The sequence below is a fragment of the Aquarana catesbeiana genome, linkage group LG03 (genome assembly GCF_042186555.1).
Source record: "Aquarana catesbeiana isolate 2022-GZ linkage group LG03, ASM4218655v1, whole genome shotgun sequence".
Taxonomy (NCBI): Eukaryota; Metazoa; Chordata; class Amphibia; order Anura; family Ranidae; genus Aquarana; species Aquarana catesbeiana.
Genome location: NC_133326.1, coordinates 675,537,272 through 675,552,545, shown reverse-complemented (window position 1 = coordinate 675,552,545; position 15,274 = coordinate 675,537,272). Strand labels below are relative to the sequence as shown.

Below are 15,274 nucleotides of genomic sequence, written 5' to 3'. Positions count from 1 at the left end.
TTAAACTCCCTGACGGTATTCCCGAGTCTGGCTCGGGGTGGATTTTCAGTACCAAAAGCGGTAACCCCGAGCCACACTCGGAATCGCATCGAAGGATCCAGGAAGAGGTTACTTACCTTGTCCTCAGGATCCTGAGATGTCTCCCCGCTCTGTGTGCAAGCCGTCCTCCGCCGGATCTATTACAGTGCCGAGCTCTGTTCCCTGCGAGCGGTGCGACGCACGGGGACGGAGAACGGCGCTAAATTCAAAAAGTAAAACCACATTACACATACAGTACACTGTAATCTTACAGATTACATTACTGTATCAATTTATTTCACATCCCTTTTGTCCCTAGTGGTTTCTCTAGTGCCCTGCATGCAGCTTTTTTATATTATAGTTACTGTTCTTTCTGCCTGGAAACTGGAGATTGTCAAAAGCAACCAAAAAGTGTTTTTCATCAAAAGTGGTTTTAGATCAGCTAGAAAACAGCGATAAAAAATTAGAGTCACTTGCAGAATTGAGCGATAATGATTTGTGAGGAAATTCATCATCAAACACTGAAAGTAATGACAGCGACAATTCTGCAACTGAGCAAATTTCAGTGTTTTTGATTTGATTACATTATTGAATAATATTTATTATTATTATTTGTTATAATTATTTGTAGTTATTTATTATATTATAATTTATGATTTCATTTTTCAAACTTTATCATACCCGGGATGTCTACTAGACTCTTGTTTGGACAGATTTAAGTGAGTTATTCCTAAGAATTACAGTCCTACAATATAAAACGCCAAATTTCCATGCAAAATAATTGTACCGCTTTCAGCATCAAAAAATGGAAATAATCATACCGCCAGGAAGGTTAAAATTTTCTATCAGCATAGTTTCCTTCTGAAGGTGATATAAAAAAAATATAGTTAATTTTATGTACCTATTTAAATTTTCATAACATTACATTTGTTTTGTTCTGCAGGTGATAAAATCAAATATAAATTTTATGTGGTTTGTACTTTTGCTTAGATCAAAATCAGGTTGTTAATAAAGAGTCTCTGCATAACTAACAGGTCTATGCAAAACATAAAGGAAGGTCTGGTTTATCCCCAACAAAAGAATATCAAGCTATTTACATATCAATTACAATATTCTTATACCTAAACTATAGAGGGGAGGTAGGTGGGAGTCTGTAAAGGATCAAAGTGCACTGTTTACACTCATACCTCATGGGCAGATCAAAGTGCACTGTTTACACTCATACCCCATGGGCAGATCAAAAGCAGATGCCACTCTGTTCCCCAATACACATCATGGATGATATAAGTTAGTTTGGGTAGTCTGGTACTTTATTTCTGCCAAGAGAAGCTGGGGTGATCAGAAATGGACCCAGAACTTGATCACATAATCTGCACTGTCCTATCTCTTGAGGAAGACTACCCAACAATGTCTCCTCCCCTGAGGAATCTGAATTATCCATCTAGCCCCAATGGAGAGCTGCCGAACCTTCTCCCCATCATGAACATTTCAGGGCCACATAAAGTCTCGAATGTTTTAGAACAGACTCTGCTAGAACTCTATTCCTATCTGGGTTACGAACAAGAAGAAGGTAACAGCAAAAGCATCAACCCAGGCTTCAGTGAACAAATATCTAAAATTACACCAAGCATGAACGGCCAAGAAAATCTTAGTCACAATCAAAACCAGAAAGTATTAAAAAGTAAGCATTCGCAAATTTTCTTATTCCTCTTATTTCCATGTTATTCTTATTTGTTAGCATAAATAGGGCATAAATATGACACAATGACATATTATTTTACATTCTTGAAATTGTAGTTCTTGAAGTCCAAAGGTATAATTTATCTCAATTATGTCAACTCTAATGAAGAAAACCATTTTAATTTTTGTCTAAAATAAACATTTTTTAGTCCGGGCATACACTTTAAGCTTTTTTTATTATTTGCTTTATTTTTATATACAGTATATATATATATTCTCATTTTATTTGTTTGTTTATTTATTTTTATATTTTTATATCAGATCAGCATATGCAAGGCGGGTACAAAAGTTACAACACCCTATTAAACAAACTGAAATATAAGTGATTTATCTCTATAGTTGGCCCCTTAACCTTTAAAATTACATTTTTCCCAGGATCCTACCACCAAAAGGCCCAAAAACTTTACTATCAAAATCTAAAAATCTGGTGTATGGCTTATCCTTAATATTTTTGTTTCTTTTACTATTTTGTTGCATCTGCTAGTGTTGAAGGTACCTGTTTGCTGACTTTTGTGTTTTTCAAATGTTACCTTGTAGAAAATATTTTTTTTTGTGAATAGTTTTAGTTACATTTTATTTTCTCACTAGGAAAGATGTGTGAACTAGAGACAGATGCTAGCAACAATTCCACAGAAACTATTCACAATGCCGGGACCAGCCTGTGGAATGCCAAGTCTAGAAAAAAGACAACTTACAACAGTGAACAGACCGCCTTCCTCCAGAATCAGTTTGATCTCAATCCATACCCAGACTTCGTGACTCGATGCCGTATTGCAGATATTACTGGAATTCCGGAACCAAGAATACAGGTAAAATATTTTCTTAACATCTCAGTTTGTTTACACACACTGACCCTGATTTATTTTATTTAAGGTACTTATATAGTGCCGTCAATTTATGCAGCGCTTTACATATACATTGTACATTCACATCAGTCCCTACCCTCAAGGAGCTTACAACCTAAGGTCCCTAACTCACATTCATACATACTAGGGCCAATTTAGACAGGATCCAATTAACCTACCAGCATGTCTTTAGCGTGCAGGAGAAAACCGGAGTACCCGGATGAAACCAACGCAAGCACAGGGAGAACATGCAAACTCCAGGCAGATGGGGTTATGGTTGGGATCTGAACCAGCAACCCTTTTTCCTGCTAGGTGAAAGTGCTAACCATTACACCACTGTGATTTACTAAAGCAATTGAGCATTCATTTTCACGTTGCAAGGAAATTCTCATTTAGCTCAGGGAATGTCATGAAAATTAAAAACATTTTTTTGCTTGTGCATACCGTAGTTGGGTGATTGAAGTGAGCACAGCTTCCCCACATTCACTGAGTTAAGCGAAACTTCCCTTGCAACAAAAAATTCTTAGTTCCTTTAGTAAATCAGAGTCACCGATTTACAAAGATATTTATATGTGTTTTGTAGTGTTGCAGTGTTTTGTAAAATTGCAGTAAAATGTGTTCTTTTAATACACAGCAGATATATTATTTAAAGTGTGTGTCCATTATTAACACCCATTTTTTCCTTTTTTAGTTTTGAATAGAGTGGGGGAGGATAGGTTTTACTGCTATCTGGGATTCCATTGGAGAGAAAAAACTGAACTGGGTTCTAGCCTTCCCTTACCCCAATAAAAGTATTTTTATTTCTGTCTTTGATGCTGTTGGAGATTTTCCTTGACTTCTGTATGGTGCAACCATTGTCACTGAGACAGGAAGTAAAGGGGAAATCTCGCTAAAGCTGGCCATACACTAGTAGAATTTAATTTGAAATTTTTCACTTTTAGAGCTATGTTTGATTTTCTAATCATTAGTGGGGTCAAACTAATTTTTGTTTTTAACTTAGGTGATGAGGAAGATTGACAGAGCAGGATGGAACATTTTTCTCTAACTAATTAATTTCTAACAACGTATATAGTTTTCGTTTGGTAAAGGCTATGCATTCCAAAATCAAATGTTAAAAGCAAGTGAAATTTTTAAGTACTTTTGAACAACATTCATCAAGTTGTCAAATGTACTGAGAATTTTCATACATATTTTCGAATGTTTGTGTGAACGTGAAGTGTACAGCCAGCTTAACAGAACCCCAGATAACAAAGAGATCCCCACTCTCTCCTAAAACGAAAAAAAAAAAAGTTTTGGCTGGACCTTCAATTCAACTTTTCACTGCCATACTAAAAAAAATATTCAACCTGAAAGCACAACATGATATCTATTTATGCTCTGTTTTCTATTACATTTAATAATTAACATCTCACAACCTCTGTTTTTTTTTCAGGTTTGGTTTCAGAACAGAAGAGCGAGACATCTTTGCAAACAAAATAAATTTACAGAGCAGAGATCTTCAGGGCCCGAAGGGAAATCCAAAAGTTTGAAGTACAACAGAAGAGCTTTGGAACAATGGACGTCCTAAAGGACATGCAGTGGTCCTTTAATTCTTCTTCAAAACAATCTTAAAAATAAATGACACCAAATATGAAATCTATGGGTGTGATTTGGCTAAAGAAATTGTACATGAGTCCACATCTAGAAGAATTCCAATGGCAAGAGTGTTAAGGATGAAAAAACTTGATGGACATATAGTCAACAGTGCTTCAAAGAAATCTGTACTCAACAGGAATCTGATTATTAGCATACACATTTTTACATAGTTATGTAGCTTTAAAGAGGAAGTAAACCCTGAAGGGTTTTACTTCCTCTTTCCTTTTGTGCAAACCCTGCAAAGTAAAAGCATAATGGGCTAGTATGCATCGCATACTGGCCCATTACGTGGCACTTACCTGCAAAGGAAGCCGGAGCTGTCCCCGCTGCAGGAAGCATCCATCTTCGCCCCTCTTCCTTCCGGGGCAGCCAAGGTTCGCCATCACTGCCCTGGTTGTTCAAGTCACTTTTGCTCCCTCTGGTGATAGCCTTTTATACAATAAACATGAACTTTTTATACAGTACAGTATATAGATGATTAATGAGAATTTATTTTTACATGTTGCAGGTTTGGTTTCAGAACAGAAGAACAAGACATCTCTCAAAAGATATGAAATCCCAAAGCACCCAGGGTAGTCAGTTCTCAACTCCCAGACATCTTCCCAACATTTTTCAGAATCCATACCAGAATCTACAAATCGATGGACATTTCCAGATCCCAGGAAACATGTGGATGCTGTAAATACAGCTTCAAATCCATGTCAAGGACTTATTTAATGTTATTTTATTTTAGTATGTGATTGTTACAAAGCTGTGATGATTTGACTAATAATATATTGTGGTATGCACTTAGTTTAATTTATAATAAAATATTTTCTTATCTTTTAAAATGGGTTGTTGTTGAATCCTTATTATTTTATAAGTCATCTTAAAAGTTTTGTTACTTTTTGAAACAGTTGCATGTAAGTGTCACACATATGTTTTTATATTGTATATTATCTCATATATAATTAGAAAATACTGTAGTCATTTGTTCAACAATTACATATTGGAATTTTATCTGGGTCTAGAACAGCAAGATCTTTTTTGTTTCCATAACATTTTATTGAAAGAAACATTTGAGACTCCCAGAGATCTTCCTAACATCTTTCAGAAGCAATGCCAGACTCTACATATCAATGGACATTTCCAGATCCAAGGAAACATGTGGATGCTGTAAATGCAGCTTCAATTCCATGTCAAGGACTTACTTGATGTTATTATATTTTAGTATGTGATAAAAAGCTATGATTTTTTTTTTTTCATTATAGGTACTTATAAAGTGCTGTCAATTTACATAGCATTTTACATATATATTGTACATTCACATTAGTCCCTGCCCTCAAGGAGCTTACATTCTAAGGTCCCTATCTCACATTCATACATACATACAAGGGACTATTTAGACAGGAGCCAATTAACCTACCAGCATGTCTTTGGAGTTTGGAAGGAAACCAGAGTATCTGGAGGAAACCCACACAGGCACAGGGAGAACATGCAAACTGATGAATTAACTAATGATATATAAGTTTAATTTATAATAAAATATTTTCTTAAAATTTTAAATGGGGTGCTTATTATATTATAAATTATCTTAAAAGTTTTGTTTCTTTTTGAAATATGTAAGTGTCAAAAATATGTTTTTATATTGCATATTATCTACAAAAAATAAGAAAATAGTAATTAGTTCAACAATTACATATTGGTATTTTATCTGTTTCTAAATCAGCAAGATTTTTTTTGTTTCCATAATATTTGATTGATAGATTTTTATACTTAAACAAAAATGACAGCACATGAACAATTTTAGTTGCAGGCATTATTGTGAACACCAGGCAAATCAGACATATTTAATACCAGTTTAAGTACATGTTATGATAATATTTAAAGAAGCACACTACTAAATCAAATACATTTTCATTGACCAACTTAATTCTCATTTGATTTTCTATCTATCATATATACTAGCTAAGAAAAATAAACATTTCATTTTATTTTTAAATTAAATTACCGTATTTATCGGCATATAACACGCACAGGCATATAACACGCACATTCATCTTAAGAGGGAAGTTTAAGAAAAAAAAACTTAAATTTTAAATAAGGATCTTCGAAGCAAAATAAGGGTCAGTGCCCATCTGCAGCCTCACCATTGCCATCAATGCAGCCTGATCGCTGCCCATCTGCAGCCCAGAGGGGACAGGGAGGGGGGGCGGGATGAGCGCCGAAAGATTACATACAGTGAGAATCTCCTATGATAGACATAACAGTGGTCCAATGGAGGCCCAGGAGACGGGAGTTCCTATTACAGAGGCTGCCAAGTAAACAGGAGATTCTCACTTTATGTAATCTGACGGTGCTCGTCCTGCCCCCCCTCCCTGTCCCCTCTGAGGCAGCTAAAACTGAAGTATTGGCGTATAACTCGCACGCACTATTTCCATCCGATTTTCATGGTGAAAAAGTGAGTGTTATACGCCAATAAATACTGTATTTTAATGTGTTAATTAAATTGCTACAAGTACTATATTTAACTTGTTCTTATGAAATTCTGTTTATATAAGACAATAAAAATATAAATTATGTTAAAAACCAAAACATTATGGGCTACTATATATAATGTTTTGGTTTTTAACATAATGTTAATCCCTAGTTTGGGATTTCAAACACACATAAAGGTGTGATAAATAACTTGCAGGTGAGGTGACAACTCATACAGTAGGGGAACATCAAACCTGACTTTCCAATACAAAGATTTACACAATAATTCCTGTTTCTGAGCTGTAAAGAGGCAACTTTAAGGTGAGGCACCCAAAGAGCATCAAAGGATACAGTTCCTCTTTATAGAAACTTCAAAGGACTGTGTGGGTTTCTACCTCAATACTGGTCCAGGTCCATTCCACATTTATTTAGGAATAAAAGTTGTCTAAGGACCCCAGTCCCTCATTCCAACAGATTTAAGGTGAGCAGACATGGATCCTGAGCTGGACCAAATTCTCTGCACTGTGCTTTCTCTAGAAGAAGACTATCCAACAATGTCTCCTCCCCTGCGGTTCCAGGACAACTTCATTAGCACCCCATGCATCTCTCCTGATGATTTCTTAGCTACAAAAATCCAGAAAGATCTACAAAACTCCATTACTCTACAACAAAAGATGCTGGCAATGTACACACTCTTCGGAATCCAGCAAGAAGCACATGACAAAAACTCAATAATCCTTAAGGAAATTGTACATAAGGACATAATTAATCAGAATCCATTAAAACGTAAGTCTATATATCTATTCTATCTAATCTATCTATCTAATCTATCTATCTATCTATCTATCTATCTATCTATCTATCTATCTATCTATCTATCTATCTATCTCAGTGTTTCTCAACTCCAGTCCTCAAGGCGCCCCAACAGGTCATGTTTTCAGGATTTCCCTCAGATGAAACGGCTGTGGTAATTACTAAGGCTGTGAAACTGATCAAATCACCTGTGCAAAATAATGGAAATCCTGAAAACATGACCTGTTGGGGCGCCTTGAGGACTGGAGTTTACAAACACTGATCTGTCTATCTATCTATCTATCTATCTATCTATCTATCTATCTATCTATCTATCTATCTATCTATCTATCTATCTATCTATCTATCTATCACTTTTTTCTGATCCAATTATACGTCCATTTATAATAGAACATTATTGAGTTATGCTGTTTATCAATTTGAGTTCTTAATATTTTTTTATTGTCGTTTTCACAGCTCTTAAATCAACTGTATGCACACTGGGCTTAAAAAAAGTCTGTCCTCTTGGGAGTAAAAAACGTTCAGAGCATTTTTTTAGACGAGTTTAGGAGTTTAGGAGAAGCTTAGACGAGTTTAGGAGAGCTTTACGTTTCTTCTGCAAGTGAGCTAAAATCAGAAATGCGAATCAGAAGTTTTTTTTTTCCTGCCTCCAAACGTTGATCTCAAAAATGCCTGTAATCATCCTAATGTGCATGGACACATAGGATAACATTGAGCTGCTTCTACAGGCAGAACACAAAACTCCCGTAGAAGCAACAGTTTTTAAGCCAGTGTGCATGGAGCCTTAATGATAATCTTTTTAAAGTTTTTTTTCATTTCAAATGATTGGAAATATTTAATTGTAAGCCACACATTTTCTTTTTCTTTATAATTCAGTGAATAGAATTGTGCACAAAATATCCTCTTTGTATTGTCTTTGACTGCAAAGTTTTAAACCCTGTCATTGCTCTTGTTTCTAGGAAAGTTGGAAGAAGACGAGAATGCAGGATTTCAGAACCTAAAATACAGGTAAAAACATATATTTTTACCACAATTGTTTCTTAACTAATATTAATTTGTTGTATATTATTTTATTTCAAACTTTACTGCACCGTCATGTAACTTTTTTTGTATTATATATTTTTTTAAATGGGTTTTAGTGTAGATTAACTAATACTGACATGCACAGTAACTCCTCCAGCCACTGCATTTTATAAGGATGGGATCTGTAATTCCAGATTTCATCCCAACTGCCACCTTCTGGTGAAATCTGGAATTGTGACTTGACAATTGATAAAAGGGTTTTTTGCAAGAATTTTTGTATGCCTGTGGTTTATGATTCAATCTTTCAAGTAGCACAAATAACAGCATTAAGAGAGTTCCTCTGCCATATCAAGGAGAGTTGTAAAAAAGTATGAGTTTTTTGGCTGGGGTATGCGTGGGCAAACTTAAAAAAAAATAATTTAATAACTACCTCCACATTTCACAATGATTTGCCTTTCAAAAACCATTGAATTACATGTTTGTTGATCCTGCTAGAATTCATTGATCACTTAACTTCCTGTAGTGAGCTGATAACTCCACAATGAAGCCCCACACATTATCAGTCCTGCCTATATCACTAGAACATGAACTAGAGAGCAGCACCCAACTAAGCTATGCAGAAGAGAGGAGGGGGAGGTTTTCTGTAGTCCTAACACAGTTCCTGTCCTAGGGTGACAATGCTGCTACCCCATAGAAACAGTACAGTAGGTAAGCATTGACATCTTAGGATGGGAAGTGTATCACTGGCATGATCACCAATTGAACATGTCCTGAAAAACTAAAACAAATGAGGCTAACACATTCCAAACATTCCCTAGTTGTACATGTCCCTTTTGGTTCTTCTGTTGATAACTGTATAAAGAGTATAATATATAAATGAGTAATGGTGATTCATTGTTACATGTTACAGGTTTGGTTCCAGAACCGAAGAGCAAGACATCTCCCAAAACATAACAACTCTCAGTACATACAAGGTAGACACTTCCCAACTCCAGAAGATCTTTCCAACACTTTTCAGAATAGATACGAGGATCTACAAATCAATGGACATTTGCAGATTCCAGGAAACACGTGGATGCTGTAAATGTGGCTTCAAACCCACGTCAAGGACTTATTTTATGTTATTTTGATTTAGTATGTGATAGTTAGTCAGCTATCATGAATTAAGTAATGATATGTTGTTATATGCACTTAGTTTAATTTATAATAAAACATTTTCTTATTATTTGGAATAAAGTTTTGTGTGATTTTTTAAATTATCTAAAAGGGTGGTTTGATGTTGCAGATTATTCAATTATAAAATAGTAATTAGTTTGACAATTACATTTTGCATTTTCTGGGTCTAAAACAGAAAGGTTTTTGTCAAAACAAGATTATATTTCTCCCCAAAAAATGTAGCTTTTATTTTACTAATTTTGGATTTGGGAATAAAACTCTGAAGTCTTTTTTTTTAGAAAAAGGTTTCTCCCCAAAAAATAAAGTTTCTAGTTCACTAACTCTAAAAATACATGTTCAGATTCAGCGGGGACCGGCCAAATTTCAATCCATGTATGGGCAAGCTGATTGTACCCCAGTCAATCAATCAATCGAATTGGGTACAACCGGCCTATTCCACCCATGGTGGAAGGAAAGATGATCGTATCATTTTTGGCCTGCTTAAGACAACAAGGTGATTTTGATAAAAAAAACAGGCTCTGCTTATTTTTAGTTTGGAAATTGTCTGCTCCTAAAAGTTAAAAAGAAAGGTAGTTAGTTAAATAAAAAAACTTCTTTCTATAAAAAAGTAGTAAGTGATTGTAGGCACTTTTAATTTTCACCTTGCCTTCCCAACACACACTGCCCTAGCGGTCTACAAATCCCAAATATTATTATCAGCTCTGCCCATTTCTCTTCTGTGAACTACGGAACCTCCCCCCACCATTAAGAAAATGAGGGTAGGGGGTTTTGAGTTTCACAATTCTAGAATGACAACACTGCTCCTCCAGAGATACAGTAAGCTAAATGAGTGTTGTCATCCTAGGAAAGGAAATGTGTTACTAGGTGAAAATGAATGGATCTCTTAATAAATACATATTTCTCAGCAAACGTCCATATGATAATATAATATAACAAAAATAGTAATATCATATTATATACCAACAATAGTAAGAAATCAAAGTAAACTTCATTTGTTTTTAAATTTTGAATACAGTAGGGAAGGGATGAAACAATCATTTTTATTTTCTTGTCTCTGTCCTGTTGGGAGATTTCCATTCACTTCCTATCTTAGAGACACAGCAGGAAGTTAAAGGGGATCAACTACTCAAGGATTTTGAATGTAATGCCGCATACACATGCGCAGATTTTTCGTTGGAAAAAAAATGGATGTTTTTTCTGACGGAATTCCGCCCAAGCTTGCCTTGCATACACACAGTCACACAAAAGTTCTCTGAACTTTTGACCGTCAAGAATGCGGTGATGTACAACACTACAACGAGCCGAGAAAATGAAGTTCAATGCTTCTGAGCATGAGCCGAATTGTTTCCGAGCATGCGTAGGAATATTGGGCATCGGAATTTGTACAGACGATCGCATTTTTGGATAGGAACTTTTCCGGCCGAAAAATTGAGAACCTGCTCTCAATCTTTTGCTGGCGGGAATTCCGCCAGCAAAAGTCCGATGGAGCATACACACGATCGTATTTTCCGACCAAAAGCTCTCATCGGTCTTTTGCTGGCCGAATTTCCGATTGTGTGTACGCGGCATCAGATATTTTTCCTAAAATATAAAGAAAGTTCTTTGGATGCATCTATTACATCTTACTCCTCTCCCCCTGCTGCTGCTCCCCCACTACTATGACTGCTAATTACCGGCTCTCACAATGAAAGATAGAAATTGCATTGTGGTACACGACAGCAATTCCTGTGTAAATGACATTTGCAGATAGTCTGCAAGTGTCACTGAGTAAATACAATATACCAATGTATAATTTCTTTGTAATTACTATTTCATTAATACAGTTGTGCTCATAAGTTTACATACCCTGGCAGAATTTATGATTTCTTGCCCATTTTTCAGAGAATATGAACGATAACACAAAAACTTTTCTTTCACTCATGGTTAGTGTTTGGCTGAAGCCATTTATTATCAATCAACTGTGTTTACATTTTTGTTAACCACTTGCTTACTGGGCACTTAAACCCCCTCCTATCCAGACCAATTTTCAGCTTTCAGCACTGATGCACTTTGAATGACAATTACGCGGCCATGCCACACTGTACCCAAATACAATTTTTATCATTTTTTCACTACAAGTAGAGCTGTATTTTGGTGGTATGTGATCACCTCTGCAGTTTTTACTTTTTGTTAAAAAAATGTAAAAACTGAATTAAAAAAAATATATATATTTTTTTTATATTTTGTTATAAAAAATTTAAAACAGGTAATTTTTCTCCTTCATTGATATACACTGATGAGGCAGCAGTGATGGGCACTGATGGGTGGCAGTGATGGGCACTGATCAGTTACACTGATGGGCAGCACTTCTAGGTGGCACTGATTGGCACTACTGGTGGGCATTGATAGGTGGCACTCGTGGGCATTGATAGGTGGCACTTTTGGGCACTGTTAGGTGGCACTGTGGGCAGTGTTAGGTGGCACTGTGGGCACTGTTAGTTGGCACTGTTAGGTGGCAGTGATGAGACAGATGTGCCTCCTCCACTTCGGGACCGATGTCCCTGACATCTGAGCCGGTGATCGGCTTTTTTTTCTACTCATGCTGTCAGCGTGAGTAGAAAAAAAACGATTACCGATCTTTTGTTTACATCATGAGATTAGCTGTCAACGCCACAAAGTATCCCACTTACAATACACCAAACAGCACAGAGACAAGCCTCAAACCTTCTGGCACAAAGTCATTTGGAGTGATGAGACCAAAATTGAGCTTCTTGGCCACAACCATAAACGCTTCATTTGGAGAGAAGTCAACAAGGCCTATGATGACAGGTACGGAGGTGGATCACTGATGTTTTGGGGATGTGAGAGTTACAAAGGCAGAAATCCTTATAGAGACTTTTGCATAGAATTAGACAACGGAAGGCAATATTTTATAATCAAAGCATGCTTACATTCATTAACTAAAGCTTAAGTATATTGATGTTATATTAAATTTACCATAGTTACTTACAGTGCCTTGATAAAATATTCATACCCCTTTAAATCTTCTTTATGTGATAAACCAACACAAAGTGGCACATTATTGTGAAGTGGAAGGAACATGATAAACGGTTTTCAATTTTTTTTACAAATAAATATCTAAAAAGTGTGACCTGCATTTGTATTCAGCTCCTTTACTCTGATACCCCTAACTAAAATCTAGTAGAACCAATTGCCTTCAGAAGTCACCTAATTAGTAAATAGAGTGAACCTGTTTATAATTTAATCTCAGTATAAATACAGCTGTTCTGTGAAGCCCTCAAAGGTTTGTTAGAGAACCTTAGTGAACAAACAGCGTCGTGAAGGCCAAGGAACACACAGGGATATTGTTGTGGAGAAGTTTAAAGCAGGGTTAGGTTATAAAAAAATGATCCCAGGCTTTGAACATCTCACAGAGCACTGCTCAATCCACCATCCGAAAATGGAAAGAGTATGGCACAACTGCAAACCTACCAAGACATGGTCATCCACCTAAACTGACAGGCCGGGCAAGGAGAGCATTAATCAGAGAAGCAGCCAAGAGGCCCATGGTAACTCTGGAGGAGCTGCAGAGATCCACAGCTCAGGTGGGAGAATCTGTCCACAGGACAACTATTAGTCGTGGACTCCACAAATCTGGACTTTATGGAATTGTGGCAAGAAGAAAGACATTGTTGAAAAAAAGCCATTAGAAGTCCTGTTTGCAGTTTGCAAGAAGCCATGTGGGGGACACAACAAACATGTGGAAGAAGGTGCTCTGGTCAGATGAGATCAAAATTGATCTTTTTGGCCTAAAAGCAAAACACTATGTGTGGCAGAAAACTAACACTGCCCATCACCCTGAATATACCCTCTCCACAATGAAACATGGTTGTGGCAGCATCATGTTGTGGGGAGGTTTTTCTTCAGCAGGGACAGTGAAGTTGGTCAGAGTTGAGGGAAAGATGGATGGAGCCAAATACAGAGCAATCTTAGCTGAAAATCTGTTAGAGTCTGCAAAAGACTTGAGACTGGGGTGGAGGTTCTCCTTCCAGCAGGACAAAGACCCTAAACATACAGCCAGAGCTACAATGGAATGGTTTAGATCTAAGCATATTCATGTGTTAGAATGGCCCAGTCAAAGTCCAGACCAAAATCCAATTGAGAATCTCTGGCAAAACTTGAAAATTGCTGTTCACAGACGCTCTCCATCCAATCTGACAGAGCTTGAGCTATTTTGCAAGGAAGAATGAGCAAACATTTCACTCTCTAGATGTGCAAAGCTGGTAGAGACATCCCCCAAGAAGACCTTCAGCTGTAATTGCAGCAAAAGGTGGTTCTACAAAGTATTGACTCAGAGGGGCAGAATACAAATGCACGTCACACTTTTCACATATTTATTTGTAAGAAATGTTGAAAAACATTTATCTTTTTCCTTACACTTCACAATTATGTGCCACTTTGTGTTGGTCTATCACATTAAATCCCAATAAAATACATTTACGTTTTTGGTTGTAACATGACAAAATGTGGAAAATTTCAAGGGGTATGAATACTTTTTCAAGGCACTGTATATTATAAATGTATTTTTTTTTTTTTATCCATAGGGTAGTGTACTTTTGCTTAGTTCAAAATCAGGTTGTTAATTAAAGGTCTCTGCATAACTAACAGGTCTATGCAAAACTCAAAAGAAGGTCTGGTGGATCCCCAACAAATGAATATCAACCCATTTACATATCAAATACAATATTTTTATCCCTAGAATAAAGAAGAGAGTTGGGCATGAAGTCTGTAAAGGATCAAAGCACACTGTTCACACTCATACCTCATGGGCAGATCAAAAGCAGATGCCACTCTGCCCCAATGCAAATAGTCAGGTATAGGGCCATTGATTAGAGTAATGCAAATTTCATGAAACATTTTGTGTTCAATATGTAATTAACTAAACATAAAATATGTGGCTTTGGGACCTTAAAGTGTATGCCAAGACAAAACTTTTTTTTCTGGTTTTGAATAGAGTGGGAAAGGATTAGAAGCCCTTCCTGGCTTTTGTCTGCTACCTGGGACTCAATGAAAGAGATTTACTCTTACTTCCTGTTCTGCTAACAATGTTCACTAGACAGGAATTAATTAAAAACATAAAGCAGGGACAGGTAAAAATAACAGGGGTCCCAGGTTTCCAAAACTCTAATAAAGAAAACTATTTTAAATTTTGTCTAAAATAAAGAAAAAAAATGTAGTCGGGGCATACACTTTAAACTTTTTTTAATGTATTTGCATTCATTTTATATACAGAAAATATTTATATATTATATTGCCAAAAGTTTTGGGACTCCTGCCTTTACACGGAACTTTAATGGCATCCCAGTCTTAGTCCGTAGGGTTCAATATTGAGTTGGCCCACCCTTTCAAGCTTTCAACTTTTCTGGGAAGGCTGTCCACAAGGTTTAGGTTTTGTGTCTATGGAAAAGTTTGACCATTCTCCCTGAAGTGCATTTGTGAGGTCAGGCACTGATGTGAAAAGGCCTGTCTCGCAGTCTCCGCTCTAATTCATCCCAAAAGTGTTCTAGTGGGTTGGGGTCAGGACTCTG

The 15,274-nt window shown here is 36.4% G+C and overlaps 1 protein-coding gene across 1 annotated transcript; it reads left to right on the top strand.

Annotated features, from left to right (window-relative positions):
- The first annotated feature begins 1,362 nt into the window (after positions 1–1,362).
- On the top strand, positions 1,363–9,615 carry LOC141134090 (homeobox protein siamois-like). The gene is made up of 3 exons (XM_073623677.1): positions 1,363–1,699; positions 2,347–2,567; positions 9,442–9,615. Exons 1-3 carry the CDS (start codon positions 1,363–1,365, stop codon positions 9,613–9,615), a joined length of 732 nt encoding a protein of 243 aa, XP_073479778.1.
- The last annotated feature ends 5,659 nt before the right edge of the window (positions 9,616–15,274 follow it).

What these genes read in the sequence shown, in the direction of transcription:
- LOC141134090 (XM_073623677.1), top strand. Translation starts at nt 1,363, where the DNA reads ATGGACCCAGAACTTGATCACATAATCTGCACTGTCCTATCTCTTGAG. An exon ending in AAACCAGAAAGTATTAAAAA is followed by an intron (nt 1,700 to 2,346) that starts GTAAGCATTCGC and finishes TTTTCTCACTAG; the next exon opens with GAAAGATGTGTGAACTAGAG. An exon ending in TTCCGGAACCAAGAATACAG is followed by an intron (nt 2,568 to 9,441) that starts GTAAAATATTTT and finishes TACATGTTACAG; the next exon opens with GTTTGGTTCCAGAACCGAAG.